This window comes from Labrus mixtus, chromosome 18 (assembly GCF_963584025.1).
Source record: "Labrus mixtus chromosome 18, fLabMix1.1, whole genome shotgun sequence".
Taxonomy (NCBI): domain Eukaryota; kingdom Metazoa; phylum Chordata; class Actinopteri; order Labriformes; family Labridae; genus Labrus; species Labrus mixtus.
In genome coordinates this window covers 25,635,482-25,658,009 of record NC_083629.1, presented here as the reverse complement: position 1 = coordinate 25,658,009, position 22,528 = coordinate 25,635,482, and the positions used below count along the sequence as shown (strand labels likewise).

Genomic DNA, 22,528 nt, shown 5'->3' with positions numbered 1-22,528 from the left:
AGGAGAGAAGAAGAAGATAAATGCTCCAACATCTTCAGGGACTCATTCAACATTTCATCCAGACAAATGGCTTCCAAAGAGGTTTGTTTGTTTTAGTCTCTTTCTTCCTGACTGGGCCCGGGGGGGGGGGGCGGCAGCACTAACACACACACGTGATCATTTAAATTTTGCGCTCTGGTGTGTGAAAGGAGTTGTCCTTGACCTTCACCTTTAACAGTCACAGGCTTCGTTATTGTTGGAGGTCAAAGAGGTGAGAGATTGACCTCTGACCTCTGATAACACCTGAGTCAGTCTGAACTGTTTTTGAATTAATGGATGGAAGTACAAAAACATTTAATCTGATTCTTCAATTAATCAATTATCAAAATAATGGCTTCTCAGCTCATTTAGAAATCTTGACGGTTACCTGAGCAGAAATTGGTCCTGGTGGTTATTTAGCCAGAAGAGGGAATAAATGTCAATGACCATGATGTTGTTACAGAGCCATCTGACCACCACACTCCTGGTGTCCATCCTGGCGGCGGTGCTTGGCTCCCTGCAGATCGGATACCACACGGGGAACGTCAACGCTCCAGCCAAGGTGAGCCGGACGGACGGGAGCTGAGTGAGGGGAGAGAGAGTGTGGGATGTTACAACGGAAGATACTGAAAGCAATAGTTTCGTTTTAGAGTTTGTGATGTCTTCTTCTGTGCTTTAATTCTCATTTCAACGTTGTTTTCTCTTTGGCATTTCCTGTGTAAATATATACAGATAAGAGCCTGAGTGATCAAACTTTCAACCAGTACTATCAGCTGATTTGGGCGGATAATACCACAGATAAACATCACATATGACCAGTTATGAAATCTGGAATCTTCATGTTTTTCTTCCTAAAAACAGCCTTGTTACCAGCCTCAAACAATCCAGTATTTGTCAACTCTTAAAAGCCCAGACTTTTTGTATCAACAAAGAAATGCACATGAATAATGGACCCTGTAATGACCAAGATGTCTCAGAGAGAAACAGCCTTGATCTGCACCAAAAAGCATCATGACAGCCTCGTTGACACCTGCACAAAACCTCCTGAAGTTTATCACTCTGAGCGTCATGTGTGAACACAAACAGCTGAATGTTTCTCTCTTCACCCAGAGTTTCTATTTTAATTCCCTATACATTTAGAGGAGTGCAAACTATGTGAAAACATCTATAGACAGAGCACAAAGATATGCAGATATTCAGTATGAGGCCAATATCAACCAGAAAGATGGTGCAGACGGGGATGCAGGAAACCTGTCTGATGGTCGGACAAACATCTCACACCGTCGATAAAACACTGAATAAACTCGAGGATTTCCTGAAAGTCTCCGGCTCAGCTCCAGGCCTGGCAGGGTTTGGATTTTTCACAGGTACACGTGAGACCGATCGTCTACGCTGACACTAAAGAATGTCCATTCTGCAAAATGTTCTGTGCAGATCTGTTAGAGCAAGACAGACAGTCAAGATGACTACATCGCTGTGGGAGTTGCTAATGCATCATGTGCATCATCTACAGGCGCTCTGAACGGAATAATCCTCTGAAACATGAGATATCAGAGCACATCTCTTGGAATTTATCAAACTGTCTTTTCTGATGTTTATCTTTTGTTTTTTTAAACTGTTTAGATCATTGAAGAGTTCTTCAATCACACCTGGAGAGCCAGACACAACGAGTCGATGCCAGACCACAGCCTGACCCTGCTGTGGTCGCTCTCTGTCAGCATTAAAGACTTCGGCGCCTTGCTCGGCTCGCTAGGAGTCAAATATCTGGCAGATTCTTACGGAAGGCGAGAACAACGATTGTGATTCTTTACATTTCCATTCTGCTATAATTTTTCAAGTCTTTTAACTTCTCTCATGCCTTCTGCGTCAGACGTAACTCCATCCTCATAGTGAACTGTCTCTCCATGGTCGGAGCATGTCTGATGTCCACCTCCAAAGTCTGCGAGTCGTTTGAGGTCCTCATCCTGGGACGGTTGGTGTTCGGTCTCTTCTGCGGCCTAGTGATGAGTCTCAATCCACTCTACATCCAGGAAGTGTCCCCCACAAACCTGAGGGGGGCTTTCGCTACACTCAACCAGGTGTCCTTCGCCTTAGGCATCCTGCTGGGAATGGTGAGGACTGTTGTTTGAGATGATCGTATCATCTCACAGCCCTCCTGACTAACTAGGCTTCTGTGTTTGTGTGCTGCAGGTGGCCGGTCTGGAGACAGTGTTGGGCACGGAGCATAACTGGGCCATGATGCTGTCCCTGTCCCTCATCCCGGCCTTGGCACAGTACCTGATCTTCCCATTCTGTCCAGAGAGTCCTCGCTACCTGCTCATCAACCGAGGAGAGGAGAGCAAAGCCGAGGCCGGTGGGTCACACTTAAGTTTTTATTAAGGACTTACTAAAGTCCTTAATAAAATAATGAATTTGGTGTTCATATCAATCTGAGTCTGATTGGATCTTAGTCTGTATCAAAGAAGGAAAAAATGTATAGAGAGGGGCGTGGTCAGACACAGCTCATTTGCATTTAAAGCTGCAGATTAATTGAAACTGGTTAAAACAGCTAAAGAACCCAGCTGTGAAATTCCAGGGGTCAAAAAATGGAAATTCTTTTTAATGGTGTCCTGTATCTCTCTCAGCTTTGTGGCTATAACACAACAGACCTTCTTTTGACCCTGCAGCCCTGCTGAGGCTGCGGGGCGGCACAGACAAGGTGCTCACGGAGCTGGAGGAGATGAAGGAAGAGGCCGCCCACACTCAGACCGGCGTTACCATCCAGGAGTTCTTTAAGAAGCAAAGATACAAGCAGCCAATCATCATCGTCCTCATCATCAACTTAGGCAGCCAGCTGTCTGGATTCAATGCGGTACTGTGGCTTACTTCCTGTCTGATGAATATTTCACTTGCTGCTTTTCCAGCATTTATTCAATAAATGATTCAGGCTCAGCGCTACTCTTATGCTCCTGCTCAGATTCTGGGGCAGTGTGTCAGGACGTTACCCACTGAAAGTTGTTCCAGCAACCGGCTAAGCTTGAATAAATCTCTGCTCTTTCCTGCCAGATCATCAATTATTCCACAAGGATGTTCCAGGCTAAGTTTGACCAGGCCAAATACCTGACTCTGGGTGTGGGCGCCGTCAATGTGACCTTCACTCTGGTGGCAGTGAGTACAAAGGGAGTGGTAGTCTTTACATATCAGCTCCTGATTTGCACAACATCATATCGGCTGTATAAAATAAATTCAGTGACACCAGAACTTTCAATCTACTGAGGAATAAAAACTTGCAGGGCACTAGATAGTCCAGGTGTTATGTGGCGTACCCTGTGTATGGAGGCTGTATTCTCATCGCAGCGGCCAAGGGTTTGAATCCAATCTTGGCCCTTCAATGCATATCATCCACCTCTCTCTCCTCCCAACATTTCCCGTCAAATACATTTTGTGCCATGTGGGCCCCCCAGACCCCCCAAAACAGGCTGAGTCTTTTATACCAGTATGAGATATATTCAGGATTTAACTGTAATTTCATTCAATTATAAAAAAAATCACTTTATCAGCTTTACAGTGTTTGTAAAATTAGAAAACAGGACAGGATGAGTACAAAGTCACCACTGTTTTGTTTTGTTGTGTCTAAGTTCTTCCTGATGGAGAGGGCGGGGCGAAGGAGATTACTCCTGACTGGTTTCATCTCCATCGCAGTGTGTACCTTACTAATGACCATCGTCGACTCCGTCCAGGTAAGATCATCTTGAAGTTGTTATTTTCACACAGTTTTTAATGTTTGACAAACCTGACGCACACTCCGAGGATCAATGTGGGTAATCATACTCAAAGATGAACCCAGAAAAACACTTCAAAATGTCGATAATTAATATTAAATGTGAAACTTGTTAATCCCCCGTGCAGCACCTGGTCCCGGAGCTGCGGAGCCTGCAGGTCTTGCTGGTTTTCTGCCTGATTTCGGCCTACGAGCTGGGTCCAGGTCCAATCTCCTGGTTCATCGCTGCTGAGCTCTTCGACCAGCCCGGCAGGCCCATCGCGATGGCCTTCACCAGCATGCTCAACTGGGGAGGGAAGTTTGTCCTGGCACTCGTCTTCCCTCCGTTACTGGTGGGTTTTAAAGTGCTGGGCTGCAGGAGTGTGTTTGCTTTTGCAGGTTCTCTGGTTCCTCTGAGACGAGGCCGTTAAATACAGCCTGTAAATCTGTTCAGCCTTTTATAAACACGACTTTACTGTACGCTGTAAAAGTGCTGTAAATCTAGTTACTGTTAAATAGACATAAATCTGAAGCTGAATCCTTTAAATTCAAGGTGAAATAATATTGACTAATGTAACAGTTAACCAGGGAAACATCAGATTGTTGTTGTGCTGCAGCAAACCTTGAACCAGCACAAAGAGCCAGATTAAAGATCCTTTATGTTTCTCTCTTCCTGAGTTAACGTGTTGTTAAGATGTTTCTTCACACATTTAAGTAAGAAGCTCAAATGATGTTAAAGTCGTACTGCTGTGTACTCGGTTTGCAAATTCAACATTTTAAAAAGGTTTTATATGTGATTTTTTGATCCAGCAGATGTCGCCCTTGAGCACCAGCATGAAACCAAAACAACTCGTGCTGCATTGTTGTGTTAGCATGCTAATGCTAGTGATCTTTATTCTGCTCGTATCTTCACACTGCATGTAAATTTACCTGAAATGAGCGTGATCTAGAAACACAGTTAAGCAGTGAGTACAGTATGTTATTCTTCTTTTCTCTAGTCCCTCAATTAAACAACTTTTATACACGAGGGGAGGAGTCAGCCGGCCGTCCGGGCGATGTAAACAAACTGAAGATAGGACTCTGAAAACTCTGAAAACATCACAGACAGTGGGACTCGGGTGTTACACCCATTGTAGACAGTCATGACTCTCAGAGTTATTTTCAGAGGATATACTTGATTTATATATTTAAGTGTGAAAAATCACATATAAAGACTTTAATGACAGTACTGATGAGCGGCACGCTGTAGAAAACATAACTGACCGCCTCAAAGCAGCTGCTGAGGAGTGGGGCATGATGGGTAAACAAACGTGGTTATTGTGACTCAAAGGTAACAATTAGAGGTTTTGATCTCTTGGTTACTTTAAGAGAAACAGGGACAGTTTAAACCCCCCTCTGTTTCTTCCCCACACAGAAAGTCTGCGGTGCATACGTCTACCTCCTCTTCATGGCCGTGGCTCTGCTCGCCTTCACCTTCACCTGGATTCGCCTCCCGGAGACAAAAGGTCGCACGTTCGATGACATCGCAGAGGAGTTCAGAGGAGCAGAGGGAATCCCTTTAAACAATAAGACCGGATTCAACACTTTCACCTGACCGAGCGTCATCAATCACAGCACGTGGTCATGGACTAACGGTTAGAGGGTCAGGGGTTTGATTCCAGTCACTCAGGACAATCAGAGCATATCGCACACAACAAGTTTGTCAAAAAAGTGTTGTCAAAAAGTTCACCAAAATGGGAAGTTATCTTGAATAACCACGACAGGAGGTGCTGATTTAGATTTTCTATCTTTACAGCTCTATAATCGAGAGCAAAACCAACATATTTTAACTTTTTTTTAATGGAAATTCTATTTTGTGTTCGCTACAAAACGCTGACTGTTAATCAGGGTAACTGTCCCCGGGTTACACGACCATCTGTCGTTCTCGTGTGAAGTGAAACCTGCTTCCCTCATCAGCTGCTGCAGTCTCCTGACTCCTGGAAGAAATATTAATTATTAAAACACGATCTACAATCTGTGGCATGAGGCCACTGTTTGCAGTCTCTTACCTTTCTTCCTCTCTTTTTTTGCGACTACTTTTTATTTTTTTTAATGTTCACAGCAGGTCAAACTGTTTAATCACACACTGACACGGGGAGGTTTTATCATTTAAGTGATTCTCTGTAACCACAGAATATTATGAGGACATTAGTTAGATAATAATTTAACCTTTTGTTCTCCTCTAGCCCACGAGAGAGAGAGAGAGAGAGTGCACACATATGCATAGAGAGCTATTTCACATCTGCTGATTGGCACCTGACGTCCACACTGCGGACACATTATCTTATGTATTTATGCATGAAGAGTGCAACTCGAGTGTTAATCTGAAATCAGCACAGAGTAGAGTATATTGAGACTTCAGTCAAACAGGCTGTTAAACGATCAATCTGTATGATATCTAGTGGATTAAATCTTAAAATGAGCTGGTCCGATATGAGAGCAGTTATCAGGTCAACAGGTGTTGCAGTGATGGAAGCGGTCAAGAGAAGTGGTTCAGATAGAAGTGATTGTACCCGACCTAAAAAGCCTCTGCATGTTTCTAATAAGCTCCACGAGAACTAACCCTTTAACTCTCCAAAAGTTTGAGCCTATGGACAAAGATTAAAACTTTAACTTCATGTTTTGAGGCATTTTCTAATAATTGATTTTTGTTTGGGTTGAGAAAGTCTGTTTGGTCTAAACTGTCTCCCTCAGTTACAGGTAATAAGTTGGATTAATTTTATATATTAAGTTGTTTATTTGAAGGATGAACTTTCTTTTTTTACTTTTTTTTGAAGACTTTTAGAAACTCTGATTCATTTTGTAGATTTCACCTTAAAAAAATGGGACGTGTGTTTCCACCAACTGCAGGTTTTTATCTTATTATGAAATGACATTGATCGTTATGACAACTTAATAAAAGTGTTTACTGCTGCTGTGAATCTGAGCTTTATTACATTAAATTAAATGATCGGTTTGTACTTCGATGTATCTGTCGAGCAGCAGCTGAATCTCGCCTCTCAGCGTTTCACTCTTTCCTGAGTTCAGGATCTCTTTTTGCTCAGACACAGAATCCTTTCAGTTCAATATTTGTCTGTGAAATCTCACATCTGTCTTGTAAGATGTCTGTGAAAACCAACCAAAACTGAGTGAATAAATAAATAAATAGGATAGGAGCCACAGAGGAGAGAGGAGCAGAGAGATCAGAGGACGAGTTTGGGTTTTCAAACAACAGGAGGTAGATTTCATTTCATGTAAACCAGCGGTGTCCAAACTTTTTTTCTTGCGGGCCAAAATTGTCGTGTTAGAATCGCTCGCGGGCCACAGGTTTTGTTTTTTAAAATATAGTTGAAAAAATAGGAAGGCTTTGTAGATCAGAATCAAAAGGCTCGCTAAAGAAACCCTTCAAATATTTTGATTTCTTCGTTCTACTTTATTTGTTTTTTTCTCAGAGCCTGTAATGTGGTTCATTATTTTAGAAAAGCTTTCTGCATTTAGCTCAGGTCATTAAATGGTTAAACAACAGTCCGCTTGTTTGCAAAAACTTTGCATACGTTTTTTTTCATAGTTTACAAAAAAATGTGGAAAATAGTAAAAGCTGTAGATTTAAAAAAAACAACAACAACATGTTACTGAACATTTTCTATTTTAGGAATATTGTTCAGCCCTTGTTAACATGAAAAAGAAAAATAAGATAATGTGCCGATCTTAATCAAGGCCTCGGGACAAAATCTTCTGATTCTTCATTTGAAGTCACGGGCCACAAAAAATCCCCTCAAGGGCCGCAAATGGCCCTCGGGCCGCACTTTGGACACCCCTGATGTAAATTATTGTTCTGGTTGATTTAAAGTCAGGTATTTTAAAATCTCACAGTTTGGGTCTGAACTCAGTCAGCATGTAAAATAGTTTTTTAAATGTTTTTCTTGTTTGCCTTTTTCAGATTTGAACTCTAACTTTATTTAAAAATCAACAGAGGAAGAAAAGACAAACAACACACACGAGGTCATTCCACTGAAACATGACCGTGTAACCACTGCCTCTTCTTCAGTGCAGCGGCTGAATTATCTCATTTTGAAAGTATGAAAACAGCGCCATCTACTGGACCAAATCACATCGCTCATGGTGTTAAACTACAGGGATATTCAGTCAAAACACAGTCCTACATGTTTCAGTGTCAAGCCTTAATCAGGGTAAGGTCATCAACATTTTCAATACGTTGATACTTTAATGAGATTTAAAACTAAACAATCTTCTTTTATTTCAAAGATTGATGGTAAGGAAAAGTACCAAAACTTCAAATAAAACTTTGGATCTTAGTCACTTTTTTAACCCAAAGCTGCTGTGGGAGAAAGAGAAGAAAAAAAGCTGAAAGAAAACCAGATACATGCCCAAGAACGGCTGCAGATTCATGAGGGTGATGGCTTGTAGGGGGCGCCATAGTACAACTTGTACTCTTTTGTTAAAGCAGTGACGCTCAGGCGATCTCTTCAAACGGTCCTGTGCTTCTTTTAGCTGCAGCTCATCACTTCTGTGTATCCATTAGAGACTCTGACAGAACATGGACATCATCATCAAACATGAGCTCCACATGTTGTCCATCTTTGTGCTGTGGACTACAGGTCGCTTAAACTAACGAGAACACTTATTGAACTTATAAGTATTGAACTTATTGAAAAGTTCTAATATAAATTGTTTTTCCCTTGTTTGTGTGTCTTTGTGAAACAGGACTAATCGATGGATATAAAGTGACCCAGACCGACTCACTGATTAAAGTTCAGGGTGACAGTACAACAATGAGCTGCAGACAACATGAGGGTGACCAGATGTTAATTATGTTCAGGTACAAACAGCTGCCTGGACAAAGATTGCAATTTCTTGCCCTTACTTCACATGTCAACAAACCTGATTTTGGAGATTTCAGCAAAGTAAGCAAGTACTCAGCCACAAAGCCTGACGCTGAGAATGGGACGTTCACAGTGAAGAATGTGGAGCGGGAGGACGCAGGCTGGTATTTCTGTGCAGTGACTCACAGTGACACAGACACATGAGACAGCTGCACAAAATCTCTCAATTATCTCATGTGCTGGAAAAAGCTGAATTAAAATGTTTAAAAGGAGCAGTATGTAACTCTGACACCTAGTGTTTAAAATTGGTACTGCAGTACAGATTCTAAACATTGTAGAGAGCTGTCCACCAACACCTGTTGGTTTGACCTGATAACTGCTCTCATATCTGGCAAAAAATCGAGGGGCGTCCAAAACGGCCGTGTGGGGGGTCGCCTTAAAAGCGCCTACCTTCTCTGGTCCAAACAAATCCAGAGCATTCAGGAGCAGAATCTAAAGTTAGAAGGAGGACATACTGGCTGCTGCATTGTTGTCAGAGAAGCCAGCACTTCAACATAGCATGTTTCCTTAATGATCAGATAGTAAGATACCTTTATCATCTCACTCTCTACACATGTCACTGATTGGACCTTTAAGATTTTGTATTGGTTGAGTTTTTCTCTCCAGTAGGTGGAGCTGTAGCACCAGGAAATATAAGCAGACGGTTATTGTTTCTGGTTTAGAGAGGAGAGCGGAGGCAGGTAATCAGAATCCAGAGTGTGAAGTTTCAGAGCCACTCAGCGCTCTGTGTTCACTCAGACAACATGTCAACATTATTATTGTTATCGTGGCTCGTTGGTAATCTCTTTCACTATGCAGCAGTTACACCTCATCCTTCAGTCTCTACACAGTTGATTCATTCTTTTTTGTATTTCCAGGTGTTTGTCTTTGTGTTGAAGTCAAACAAACTCCTCCGGCTCTCCTCAGACGACCCGGAGGAACAGTCCAGCTGGTCTGCACACATAACAAGACCGACTTCACACTCATGCAGTGGTACCAGAAAACTCCTGGAGACAACGCTCTGAAACGCATCGGACATGTGTCTTACAGCACCATTGAGCCAGAGGAGGCCTTCAAGAAGCATTTTAACATCAAGGGAGATATGATCGGAGAGAAAGAAAAGAACGGTTCTCTGGTTATAGCCGACCTGAAGGCACCAGATCACAGCGCAGTGTATTACTGTGCAGATAGCTATGCACACTGACTGCTAATCCCCTCTCATTGATACAAAAACTCTAAACCAACTCTGATTGTTTGATATTAGAAAAGAAAGAGACCACAAACAGCCAGCTGCTCCAGGTTATCTGTCACATCCTGTTAACAGTGATGCTGTTTCATCTCCTGTGTCCTTTTTAAATCTCACACAAAGAGGCAACAGCTGGATCAACGTCGCTCACATTGATTTGATGTCAGACTCAAAATCTAGTTCAATAAAGAAACAGATGAATGTTGTTTAAGTCAGATATATGGACTGCTGGACATGAGTCTGTTCATATGAGACTGACCCACTCAGGTCCAAATAGCTTGGATACATTTATCAGAACGAAAGAAAACCACAAGTAGCTGATTGGTTAGGGCGCGCGGCCCATGTACAGAGGCTGCGGTCCTCAAAGCATGCAGCATATTTTTTACTATCTGCAGATTTGACTGCTGCTGTAGAGGAACATCAAGCTGCAGAACCTAAGGGACTACTTTCTTAGAGGGAGGAATACAGTCATTTCAACTGAATGAATCACTTCCACCTTTTCTGTGTGGGAGCAGACTTTAAAGACAAAGGTCGTTTTTATCTGTCACGTTGTTTGTTATGTATTAAAGTAAATATATTGTGTATGTTAATGCACACATGAATACCAAACATGATTCTCTACTCAGAGGGAGAACTCCTCCCTGCAGGCTGCTTTCTCTGACAGTTTTAACCAGTGTTTCCTGATCACCTCCCCTTCCTCTTTAAACTTCAGTCACATCAGTAGAGCTGCCGATCTTCATCAGGAGTAGAGACAATAAGTCAGATTTCTCAAACTTATTTTATATTTGACAAGATGATCTGCCTTTTAGTTCTCTGCTGCCTTTCAGGTAATAACTGGACAACGTTTGAATCTTTTGAAGTTTTCTTCTAATTCTCCAGCTCTAATTTAATATGTGTTTCTGTTTTATTGTGCTCAGGCGGTCTGGCTCTGGAGGTCCTTCAGTCTCCCTCTGATGTTCTGACACAACCTGGAGACAAAGTGCAGATTTTCTGCAGCCATAAAAAAACTGACTACCGGGTGATGCTCTGGTACCAGCGCTCACCTGGAGACACAGCTATGAAACTCATCGGGTATTTGAACTTTAAAGCAGTCAACATGGAAGCCACATATGAAGCAGATTTTAATATGACTGGAGATTTGGGAGGAAACACAGAAAAGAACGGCTCTCTGGTTTTCAAAAGAGTGAAAGCAGAGCACAGTGCAGTTTATTACTGTGCAGCGAGAGAAGCACGCTGATGAAAAGACCCCGGGAACTTTACAAAAACCCTCGACGGGTTTTTCTCATCCGTGGTTTTTAAATAAGACGTGAATGAAACTGCTCAGAGACACCTGCTTTAGTGGTTGGATTCTGGTTTGATGCAGTCACATCATCAGTTAGAGATAAGGGAAGGGGATAGGGGACCAGTGGTTTATTAGTACACCATTAAGGATCTTTGATATTAGGAAGCACCATAAGGGCTTCTGTCCACAGAATATTCTTTTTTCACTGGTTGGACTGTTTAACTAAAATAAAAAAACAATGTAGTTCAGCGTTTTTATCGCTCACCCTCCTGAGCGCTCTCTGTGAAAGAATGTCACTTCTCCCTATAATTGACCAATCAAAATCAAGAAGGGACGGGGCTTCTGATATCAGCTTTAACAACAACCTAAAAAAAAAAAAACTAATAGGTGTGATTAGCTCATGTCTCGATGGACACACACTGTACGGGGGGTGAATGTTTTGATGACTCATCAGTTTTGATTTGATGAAGGATAAGAGTTATTCACAATAAGGCGTGTAGCTGACCTGATTGACAGGTGGGCGCGGTGTAACGGTTTGTCAGGAGGTTTAAAACCCGCCTCAGCTCCAGCTCTCAGCCTGTCGTTAGGTTGACTGAAAGTTAGACTGAGACAGCATTTCCAGCATGGAGACCGCCATCGATGGGACTCCATTTTGGATTTAGACTTTTGTGAGAAACTTAAATTAATACATTTGTTTGTTATCCAAGCAAGATACAAATTATTCTAAAAACTTACTATCCAGTGGTTTTGATAGAAACTAGAAAAATAAAAATTGGGGCACTGGTGGCCTAGTGGTTTGTTCATGCATGTTTTCTGAAGTCTCATAGTCAAAGACAAATCAGTATTGTGCACATTTTTTACTTTTTCATCAATATTAATTAAATTACCGGTATACTTTTTCTTGAGTGACGCAGACTGTTGCCTGGGTTCAATTCCGACCTGTGGCTCCTCACATGTCATTCTCCACTCTCTCCCTCTCTATCTGATGTCCCGTCTATCAAATAAAGGCATTAAAAAAAAAATAATTCATCTAATTATCAAAAAAATGTCACGATTCCCCTGTCGACTTTTGAAACATCTCCAGATGCTTTTAAGAGGAGTGTTTGGATAGCAGTTTGACATGCAGCTGCATTAAGCCCCGCCACCCTTTACATCAGAAGTGACTCCTGTTAGTGAGAAAGTGACTCACAGCAGAGAGACTCAGCTCCATGTCAGACGTCTACATGATGATTAGATATCTCTTTTGCTTTTTCCTCACAGGTAACAGATGCTTTTTAAATTAAGGTGTGTCGTACTTTCCACCTTCGTGTCTAAATTTAACGATCTCTTCTTCCTGCAGGTATTTGTCGGGGGATCGAGGTCCATCAGTCTCCCTCTGCTGTCATCAGGAAGGCTGGCGATAGCGTGCAGCTTCTGTGCACACACGGCCACAGCGAGTACAGAGTGATGCTGTGGTACCAGCTATCACCTGGAGACACAGCTCTGAAACTTGTTGGATATGGATATTCACAGTTCAATAATAAAAGTGTGGAAGTTCCCTTTAGGAAACATTTCAGATTAGCTGGAGTTCTGAGTGGAGACAAAAAGAACGGCTCACTTTCCATTATCGATCTGAAAGCACTCGATCACACCGCGACGTACTTCTGTGCTGCTAGTTCACCACAGTCTACCAAACAGACACCTGCTCCTGACAAAAACCTCTCAACCCCCCCTCTCTCTCTCCCCTCTCTCTACCTCTACCCCTCTCTCTCTCTCTCCCCTCTCTCTCTCCCCTCTCTCTACCTCTACCCCTCTCTCTCTCTCTCCCCTCTCCCTCTCTCTCCCCCTCTCTCTCTCTATCCCCCTCTCTCTCCCCCCCTCTCTCTCTCCCCTCTCTACCTCTACCCCTCTCTCTCTCTCTCCCCTCTCTCTCTCCCCTCTCTCTACCTCTACCCCTCTCTCTCTCTCTCCCCTCTCCCTCTCTCTCCCCCTCTCTCTCTCTATCCCCCTCTCTCTCTCCCCTTCTCTCTCTCCCCTCTCTACCTCTACCCCTCTCTCTCTCTCTCCCCTCTCTCTCTCCCCTCTCTCTACCTCTACCCCTCTCTCTCTCTCCTCTCTCTCCCCCCTCTCTCTCTCCCCTCTCTCTCTCCCCTCTCTACCTCTACCCCTCTCTCTCTCTCTCCCCTCTCTCTCTCCCCTCTCTCTACCTCTACCCCTCTCTCTCTCCCCTCTCTCTCTCTCTACCTCTACCCCTCTCTCTCTCCTCTCTCTCCCCCCCTCTCTCTCCCCCCCTCTCTCTCGCCCCTCTCTACCTCTACCCCTCTCTCTCTCCCCTCTCTCTACCTCTACCCCTCTCTCTCTCCCTCTCTCCCCCCTCTCTCTCTCCCCCTCTCTCTCTCGCCCCTCTCTACCTCTACCCCTCTCTCCTCTCTCTGCCCCCCTCTCTCTCTCCCCCCCTCTCTCTCTCTCCCCCCTCTCTCTCGCTCCCCTCTCTACCTCTACCCCTCTCTCTCTCCCCTCTCTCTACCACTACCCCTCTCTCTCTCCCTCTCTCCCCCCCTCTCTCTCTCCCCCTCTCTCTCTCCCCTCTCTCTACCTCTACCCCTCTCTCTCTCTCCTCTCTCTCCCCCCCCCCTCTCTCCCCCCCTCTCTCTCTCTCCCCCCTCTCTCTCGCTCCCCTCTCTACCTCTCCCCCTCCATCTCCCTCTCTCCCTCCTCCATCTCCCTCTCTCCCTCCTCCATCTCCCTCTCTCCCTCCATCTCCCTCTCTCTCTGAACTTCTCTGAAACAGTAGAAAATAAATAACTTTCTGCATTTCTTGCGAACAGTTTTTCCTCAGTGTTTACATTTGACTTCTTTTTATTCGGTGTCATCTTCCCTAAAGACTAAATGTGTCCAAACGACGGACGTTGCTTCCATGTCGTGGATTGGACGTGTCGTCATGTGACTCTGCCCTGAAAATAATCAAAATAATTGTCACGGGCAAGATTACATGGATTAGAGGTTCTGAATGTCGGTTTCAATTCATTTTATGATTAATGTGCCGAGCCCTACTACGGACATATGGACTCTGACATACAACTACAGAAATGACCAGAGGCAATGTGTTCTACATCAATTTGGATCTACAACAAGAAAAGACTGAAAAGCGTTTTTTTTGTCTCAGCATCTGCTCTGATTTGATGACATCACTTCCTGCTCCTCCTTCTCATCATCAACGCGCTGCAGAGATTCGGGCTGGCTCCTCACATTCAGCATCATGGCGTCCTGTTACAGCGTTCTAATCTTTGTTTTGTTCTGGATTGAAGGTACTGCACATTTAAGAAGATGTTTTGAAGATTGTCACTCAATGAACTGATATATATATATTTTATGAATGTAGTTCTAATAAATCTTGTGTCTCTTTTCAGGACTTTCTCTCAGTAAAGAAAAGAAAGTGTTTCAGACTCCAGCTGACCTGCTGATGAAACCAAAGGGCGAAGTGAAAATGAGCTTGACTCATGAGATCCAGAGCTATGACACTATCCTCTCGTATCAGCGCTCAGCAGGAGACACTTCACTGAAGCTGATCGCCTACATGAGTTATAAACGTGGTTATGTCGAGTCTGCGTTTGAAAGCCATTTTAACGTGAGCGGAGACGGACAGAAGACCGCTCATCTTCACATCAGAAACCTGAGTCACCCTGAACACGGGGGAGAATATTTTGGAGCAGCTTGGAGGCACAGTAATGGAAACAGTGTCTCTCTAATACAAAAACTCTGATAGTGATCCAGCAGACCACAGCAACAGGAAAACCACCTGACACCACCTGACACAGGATCAAAACTCAAATAAAAACAGCCTCCATTATTACTGGAGAGTTTTTCTGTTCTGCATATCAACTTTGAGTTGAAAAAATGATGACAATACTTTTATATAAAATCTTGAAAATAAGTTGTCCAGTGTTGTTTAATACACCGTCTGTTTTGGGGGTCTCTCAGAGTGAAAAAAATATTTAAAGTGTCTTCCTGTGAGATGATTTTTATCGTGTTCATCAAAGCCGACATCGGTCAGTTACTGTGGGTGATGGTGGCGGTTACATTTGCAGTCAAGATGGCAAATGTCCGGGGCGCTGGTGGCACAGTGGTTAGTGCTCGCGCCCCATGTATGGAGGCTGTAGTCCTTCAAGCGGACGGCCTGGGTTCAAATCCGGCCTGTGGCTCCTTTCCCGCATGTCATTCTACTCTCTCTTTATCTCTATCCACTGTCCTGTCTCTACAATAAAGGCACAAAAAGCCCAAAAATAAATCTTAAAAAAAAAAAGAAGCTTTAGATAAACTACAGTGCCATAAGAATATCTCTCAGCATTTAATATCGGTTTGTTGGTCAGATACAAATACATAAAAAGCCAACAAGATGTTGCATAAGATCCACATGAGACACAACATGATCAGTGAAAAGTGATACAACGTTTGTCTCTGTAGATAAAGTAACAAGGATAGAAGTTATTTCTCAGTGAAGGTGATGTGTGTATTTGCTCTGTGTTTTATGATTAAATGTAAAACTGAACAGCAGAGAGCAGTGACAGCACGCTGACATGAAGACAGCTGTGAGCTCCTCCTCCTTCATCATGTACGATAAAGGGAGATCTCCCATCACTGAGTTTTCATTCATGTCTTTGCTCCTCTCTGTGTGAAATGTCTCTCATTTTGTTTCTCTCTCTGTCTCTGCTCACAGGTAAGAGACTCACACCATCTGTCGTTCTTCTCATCACACCATCAAACCTTCATGTTCATCATCTCTACTTTCCTTCTGTCCTCTAGACTTTGTGTTCTCCCTCACGATCAAACAAACGCCCGTAAACCAGCTGATAAAACCCGAACAAGAGGAAACCCGACTTTCCTGTAACCATGGAGACAACGACTATCCCTACATGCTCTGGTACCAGCACAAGTCAGCAGCTGGAGGAGGCCACAGGGCCATGGAGCTGATCGGACTGCTTCATTATGAAAAGGAGAACATGGAGAAGAACTTTGAGGCACGTTTTAATATCACAGGTCATTCAAAGGGCGAGGCTGAGCTGGTTATCTCTCAGATAAACCCGGCAGACAGTGCAGAGTATTTCTGTGCAGCCAGTCAGCACGGTGCTTCATCTCCTCTGACTCCTTTTACAAAAACACAGCAGCTCACTGTGTCAAACACACACCTGCTGCTTCAAACCTACCGGGTAATAAAGAGGAAATGGGACTTTGTTTTTCAACAATCAAAAGTCTCAATTTGTTACCAGATGTACAGAAGCTTGGGTAGAACGTCCATGCTGTCAAAACATGAAGCTAAGCTAACTATCAGCTACTCTCAGATTAATCAGTAACCATTAAGAGTAGTAAAAAGCAGTGTTTTGGATTTCTTTAGGGTTTAGAAATGAGATGTTGCAAACACAGGTGACTGCTCCAGCAGTTGAACATCTGCTCTAAGATTGTAGGCCAACCCATGCAAAGACTCTCTGAATCCGCCTACAACAAAAGCATTTTAAGACTGGCTAACTGCATCGCCTCTGACCCTGACCACGCCCTGAACACAGAGTATGAACTATTACCATCAAACTGGAGATACAGGGTCCCACGTTTTAATAAGGTCAGACTGAAACACTCTTTTGTTCACCAATCAATCCTAAAATTGAATGTGGAGCTGAATCCTCGACCAAAGCACGTTTAGGGCCTCTGGGCATTTGTTTGCCATTTCAAATGTTTATATCTTGAGTGTTGTGTCAAATGTTTGTATCTTTGTTTCCTGTCTTAATTGTTGTGCCGCAAACGGAGCCGCTGTGACCCAAGGCAAATTTCAGACTACGTCTGACAATAAAGTATTATCTATCTATCTATCTATCTATCTATAGCTCATATGCACTCTTTGTTTTGAAGTATCGCACATGTTTATTTACACATTTTTCTCTCATATCGTGCAGGCTTATAAATGTTTTTTTCAGTTATGGTTTTGTGAGATTTCACAACAAGGTGTGACTCAAACAAAAGGCCCCGCACCCCCAGGTGAAATGTGTTGTTTTTATGAGAGCCTATTGGACACAGGAGAAACTCTGATGTCATTTCCTCCCCGCATATCTCAAGAGTTAGCTCACTGAATGTTCACTCTTTGACTCTTCCTGAATGAGGATGAACCCCGGCCTCATCACCTGGACTTTCTTTCTGCTCTGGGCTGCAGGTAAACATCTATAAAGACTAAAACAGAAACATCATCTGGAGTTAAATAAAAAGCTTTGAAGAGAATGAACGCTTTCACCTGAGGAGAATTATCTGTTCTCTTGTGTTTTGTGTGTTTCAGATGTTTCTCAGTCTGTGCTGATCACTCAGTGGCCCCAAATCATCTCAAAACGTCCCAACGGCTCAGCTGAGATGCACTGTTACCAGAATGAGACAGATTATCAATATCTGTACTGGTATCGACAGCTAAGAGGACAAGGTTTCCAGTTAATGGTGATGGTATCAGCTGGCTCTGCAACCTTTGAAGAGGATTTCAAATCTGGTTACCAGGCGGTGAGACAGAAGAAGGAGGAGAAGCAGTGGTCTCTGTCGATAGAGAGCGTTCAGAGGAAAGACGAGGCGGTTTATCTGTGTGCTGCTAGTCTACACGGTGCTGTGGCACACCTCAGACCTGTGACAAAAACATACAGCAGGGAAGCTCTTTGTTGTTCTGACACTTGACTCACATTGAGAGTAATCGAATGAAGGAAAACACATGGAGGAGGATAATACCTGAGACTTATATTACATATTTTGAGCTTTAAATTAAAGGTTATTCATCAACCTGGGCGGCCGGGTCTTGTTTCTACATATTTTGAGGTCTTAATGCCTTTCATTAAACAATTTTAATAAGATTTTAAACTTTAACTCTGCACTGTAACTTTTAACTCTTTTTATATTTTTACTTTATTTATTTCAATTAATTTAATTTGAATTATTTTTATTTGAACATATGTTCAGATTTAATCATTTCAGTGACTTTTTTAATTTTCTATTTTAATGTTTCTTTTCTTTCCTCTGTCATGATGCTTTTGATGTCTTGTGGGAAGCACTTTGAATTGCCTTGTTGTTGAAATGTGCAACATAAATAAACTTGCCTTATAGATATAAAGAGTTCTCTGATTAAATAGAATAGCTTTATTTGTCATTGTACGAGTATAATGAAATTCAGTCAGTGCAAAGAAAGCTTTATAAAATGCAAGAAATAAAAAACAGATACGAGATTCTAAAAACACACTTTCATGCACATTAGTCCACATCTATACATTCTGCTGGGGTACAGATACAGTCTGACAACGTTACAGAGACGATCTATACACAAAGAGACTACAGTTAAAGATGTTACACTCTAGACTTTCTTTAAGACACCAGACTCAACACCAGACAAAAACGTTGGTTTTACCTCATGGCACATGGGGCCTGAGGGTCCACTGCTGCCTTGGTTTGTATTTTGCATCATTGTTTGATGTCGGTGTTCTCCGAGGGTCATTTTGGATCCTACCAAATGTTTGATTAAAAAAGAAACTCACTGATCAACACAACAGCAGCCTAACCTCTCCAGTGTAAATGTGTTTTTAAAAAGGAGTCTGGTGAATTTAAACGCAGTCATAAAACGGCGGTTTCCAGTTTCCCAAACACATTCTTCCTCTTTCATAAGTAGGAGCTGTGCCTCCAAAGGCTGAGGTATGAAAAAAACGTAAAAAAATCAGTTCCCACAGTTAACAAATGGGTGCACGTGGAGTTGCATTTGCATAAACAGATTGTAAAATTGTGCAGACAGTTTACAAATCCGTGTGAGTGGATTGTAAACTGGGCCCTTTGTTTTGGACTCTGTGAAAGGGGATACCTCTGAGGCGCTGGTAGCCCAGTGGTTAAAGCGCGCGTGCCCAATGTACAGAGGTTAAGCCCTCCAGTGCGGACGTCCCGGGGTTGAATCCGACCTGTGGCTGCTTTACCGCAGGTCGTTCCCCACTCTCTCTCTCTCTCGCTGCCTTGTTTCTGACTCTATCCTCTGACCCATCTCTAAAATAAAGGCATAAACAGCACAAAAGGGTCTTCCTCCCCAGGGAACATTTTTAAATCTTGTCAGACACTAAATCACAGTCGTGGTGTGTGAGTGTCCCTAAAAGCATTTTTAGAGGGAGTAATTGATTAGGGTCAGTTTGCAAGGATTACGTGGTGCATCCCCTTCAGCCTGTTTTGTATCTGCAAACTGAAATAATCTGCTGGAGTAATTTCAAACAAACTAATTTGTTTGTGCACATCAAAATATGTTTAAACAAAATGGCCCCAGGTTTAAAATAACAGAATGTTTGTTTTATGGAGGGAGAAAGAAGAAAGATTAAAAATACTGTGCTTAATAAGAACCTCAGTGATTTACAGCAGCTGTACAGATTCCTGTCCTGAATAAATTCAGCCAACAGGTGGAGGCACAGCACATGGATGAATCTTTTATGAATCAAACCGCACAGACCCCTCCCTCTTTACACTGACACTCTTATCACAGCTTTCCCCACATTAGTGCTCAACAATGTCTTCACTTATGAACACAGTTGGTTTTCTCTTCACTTTGTTTTTATGTAAGCTCTCTACTCAGTCACATTAAACTATTCAACATGTTTATAATGCTCACACACATGTTGAGTTATAGAGATGCTGTATTGTCTCTGTTTAATCTAAATCTGCTTCCTCCACAGGTCAGGCGTGCGCTGTGACATTTGTGAAGTTTGATCCACAGATAGTGCAGAAGGACACAGAGGTCGAGATCAAATGCAGCCATAATGACACTTCTCTTCTTATCATGCTCTGGTATCAACAGAGAAAGGACGGCACGTCTCTGACCCTCATTGGTTACGGATATGAAAGCTCCCCCAATTATGAGGGTCAGTTTGGAGAACAATTCAACCTGACAAGAGACGGCCCAGAGAAAGGAGCTCTGATCATAAGCAAAGCACAACCGTCACACTCAGCTGTGTATTTCTGTGCTGCCAGTAACACAGTGATGTGGTTCAATGCCACTCCCTCACTAAAAACACCCCCCTCCATTCTCTGCTGATGAGGCATTTACAGATTAGACAGCGTCAAGGATGTCTCCAGCTGTGATTGGATTTCTACTCATCCTGCTTCCATGTAATCATATCAAATTAAAAAGCAATTTCATTATTTTCTTTAAGTTATTAACAGAAAATACATCTGTTATTTCTGCATGTCTTTTTTGTCTAAAATACTTTTTAAACTGTGTTTTCCCAACAGATCGAGCATCGAGTGTGACGTTTCAACCATCGCATCCAAAAGTAGTCGTTGAAAAGGCCCGGGTAGAATTTAACTGCAGTCACGATGATGAAAATCTTGATGTGATGCTCTGGTACCAGCAAACACAAAGCGGCCTGATGGATTTAATCGGATACGGCTACACTAGCAGTGAACCCAACTATGAGGAGAAGTTCAAGGATCGGTTTAACATGATAAGAAAAGACGTTACAACAGGAGCTCTGATTATTCCCAGTGTGACTCCATCAGACTCAGCTGTGTATTTCTGTGCTGCCAGTAACACAGTGATGTGGTTTAATATCAGCCCCTCACTAAAAACCCTTCACTCTCTTATTTTCAAGTTGAAGATGCAGAGAGGAAAGTCAGCAGAACTTGTCTCAGTAATTGTTACACAGGGAGTAAAAATTCATAAAGAAAACAGTATGAAGGCAAACTGAAATAAACACAAATAAAAACCAAACTTAAACTAAAATAAACACATCACAGGAACACATTTAACTGTGACACACCTGTTCTAACACAACAAATGGATTTTGTGAATTTATTTTTGGTTATAAAAACATTTGAACAATGCCTGATATTAGGGCTGGAGATTAATGGAGCTTCAATTTCATTTACGATTTTGGCTTGCAGAGGTCTTAAAAAAAATATAATCGAGATAAAGCCAAATTCATACACCGCCAACAAAGCAGCAGGAGCAACTCGAGGTTTAGTGTCTTGCCCAAGGAGACAGCGGACATGTGGCTGGAGGAGCTGGGGATCGAACCCTCGACCTGCCGGTGGAGAGACGACCGTCTCTACCAACTGAGCCACAGCCGCCCCTGTTAATGTGTTCAGAGTCTGTATGTTCAGATGATCATGATCTCAATATCGATCAAAATGGTGGAATATGATTATTGCTATGATCCAGCTGCCCAACATTATTTATTTTTAATAGTCTTATTTAACTCGATACGCCTGAATTCTCTAACAGAGCATGAAAAAAGCATGTATTCTAACCAAATCAAAAATATGTTCAACCAATCCATAATCAAAGACAACACCACATACACACACAGACACTTTCCACTATGAGCTAACATTAGCAAGCAACACAAGACATCAACCTGAAGAAGAACAACCGTTACCATAGGCTAATGTTAGCTTAGCCTAGAACAAAAACACACAGCTCACAAAGCCTGTCACAACATGCTAACAAAATATATCCATAAAGCAGCAGGGGAGATATTTAAATGATGAGAGGAAAACATCTGAATGTTTTGGTGAAAATCCAGAAAAACTATACAAATGATTTATAAAAACTAGTGTCTGATAGAAAACATGGAAACACGATTTATACAACAGTTCTGATCAAGCAATCTGATTGGACAAGAGGTAGTCCATAAGTGATGATAAAGTAGAACAACATCACAGGGAGTTTTCACAACATGTATCCCTCCTCCTCAGCATGCAGGACTTCTGAATACTTCAACATTTACAGCTGACAGACTCTGACGTCACTGGTTTCATGCTCACAGTCAGTAAAGGTTCATACAGCAGAGTAGCTCCTCTGTGGTTACCATGGACACCAACGGTACAACAGAACGTTCCGGTTGCTTAGCAACAGGCTAGTTTCAGTTAATTTGTGAAACTAGTTGAGATGTTGGAGTTTAAAAATAATCTTTAGTTGATATTGACTTTGTATTATTATGTTCTGCTTGTAAAACTGTTTTATTAAAGTAATATCAGACTGGAGGAGGAGATGTTGTTCTATTAGCACTGTTAGCATTATCTCCGGCGCTCTGCCTGCGGCCTTCATCTCTCTCTCTTGTGATATTAGCCTACTTAAACATATATCAGCAAAATAAAGAATATCTTACCTTGGTAGATACAGCAGTAACTTCCAGCTTCATAAAGAGGAGATAGGTCTTCCAGAAGTTTCCCAATCCGACACAAAGGTCCAGAGAAAACTCAAGTTCTGGTTTCAGGAACAACCGTCCAGACTTCACTAAAACTGCTCCTCTGGACTATTATTGAATCATCTGTGTTTACGGTCGTGTAAGGAGGTTAAACCCACCGAAATGTTCCTTCAATCG

General features: G+C 42.5%; 1 protein-coding gene and 4 gene segments (V, D, J or C); all 5 read left to right on the top strand.

The window, feature by feature from the left end:
• On the top strand, nt 1-5,802 carry LOC132992786 (solute carrier family 2, facilitated glucose transporter member 1). Of its 2 annotated transcripts, XM_061062296.1 has the most exons (10): nt 1-81; nt 482-580; nt 1,642-1,802; nt 1,889-2,129; nt 2,209-2,371; nt 2,685-2,869; nt 3,064-3,165; nt 3,636-3,737; nt 3,907-4,110; nt 5,172-5,802. In XM_061062296.1, exons 1-10 carry the CDS (start codon nt 67-69, stop codon nt 5,349-5,351), a joined length of 1,452 nt encoding a protein of 483 aa, XP_060918279.1. In that variant the 5' UTR covers nt 1-66; the 3' UTR covers nt 5,352-5,802. The 2 variants fall into 2 exon arrangements, with proteins under 2 accessions (XP_060918279.1, XP_060918278.1); XM_061062295.1 differs by lacking the exon at nt 1-81 and having other exon boundaries at nt 461-580.
• A 3,563-nt stretch (nt 5,803-9,365) lies between these two features.
• On the top strand, nt 9,366-10,093 carry LOC132992795 (T cell receptor alpha variable 23/delta variable 6-like). The segment is given in 2 exon segments: nt 9,366-9,456; nt 9,537-10,093. Coding segments are annotated over 2 exon segments (360 nt in total).
• A 480-nt stretch (nt 10,094-10,573) lies between these two features.
• Nucleotides 10,574-11,418, top strand: LOC132992796 (immunoglobulin kappa variable 1D-13-like). The segment is given in 2 exon segments: nt 10,574-10,731; nt 10,822-11,418. Coding segments are annotated over 2 exon segments (354 nt in total).
• Nucleotides 11,419-17,236: 5,818 nt separating this feature from the next.
• LOC132992790 (M1-specific T cell receptor beta chain-like) overlaps nt 17,237-22,528 on the top strand; it is a 72,583-nt gene continuing 67,291 nt past the window's right edge. Inside the window, 2 exon segments of the C gene segment in view lie at nt 17,237-17,364; nt 17,485-17,798. Of these exon segments, the coding sequence occupies nt 17,310-17,364; nt 17,485-17,798 (369 nt within the window).
• On the top strand, nt 19,516-20,271 carry LOC132992793 (T-cell receptor beta chain V region C5-like). The segment is given in 2 exon segments: nt 19,516-19,762; nt 19,880-20,271. Coding segments are annotated over 2 exon segments (408 nt in total).

What these genes read in the sequence shown, in the direction of transcription:
- LOC132992786 (XM_061062295.1), top strand. Translation starts at nt 461, where the DNA reads ATGACCATGATGTTGTTACAGAGCCATCTGACCACCACACTCCTGGTG. An exon ending in CTGGCAGATTCTTACGGAAG is followed by an intron (nt 1,803 to 1,888) that starts GCGAGAACAACG and finishes CTTCTGCGTCAG; the next exon opens with ACGTAACTCCATCCTCATAG. An exon ending in TAGGCATCCTGCTGGGAATG is followed by an intron (nt 2,130 to 2,208) that starts GTGAGGACTGTT and finishes TGTGTGCTGCAG; the next exon opens with GTGGCCGGTCTGGAGACAGT.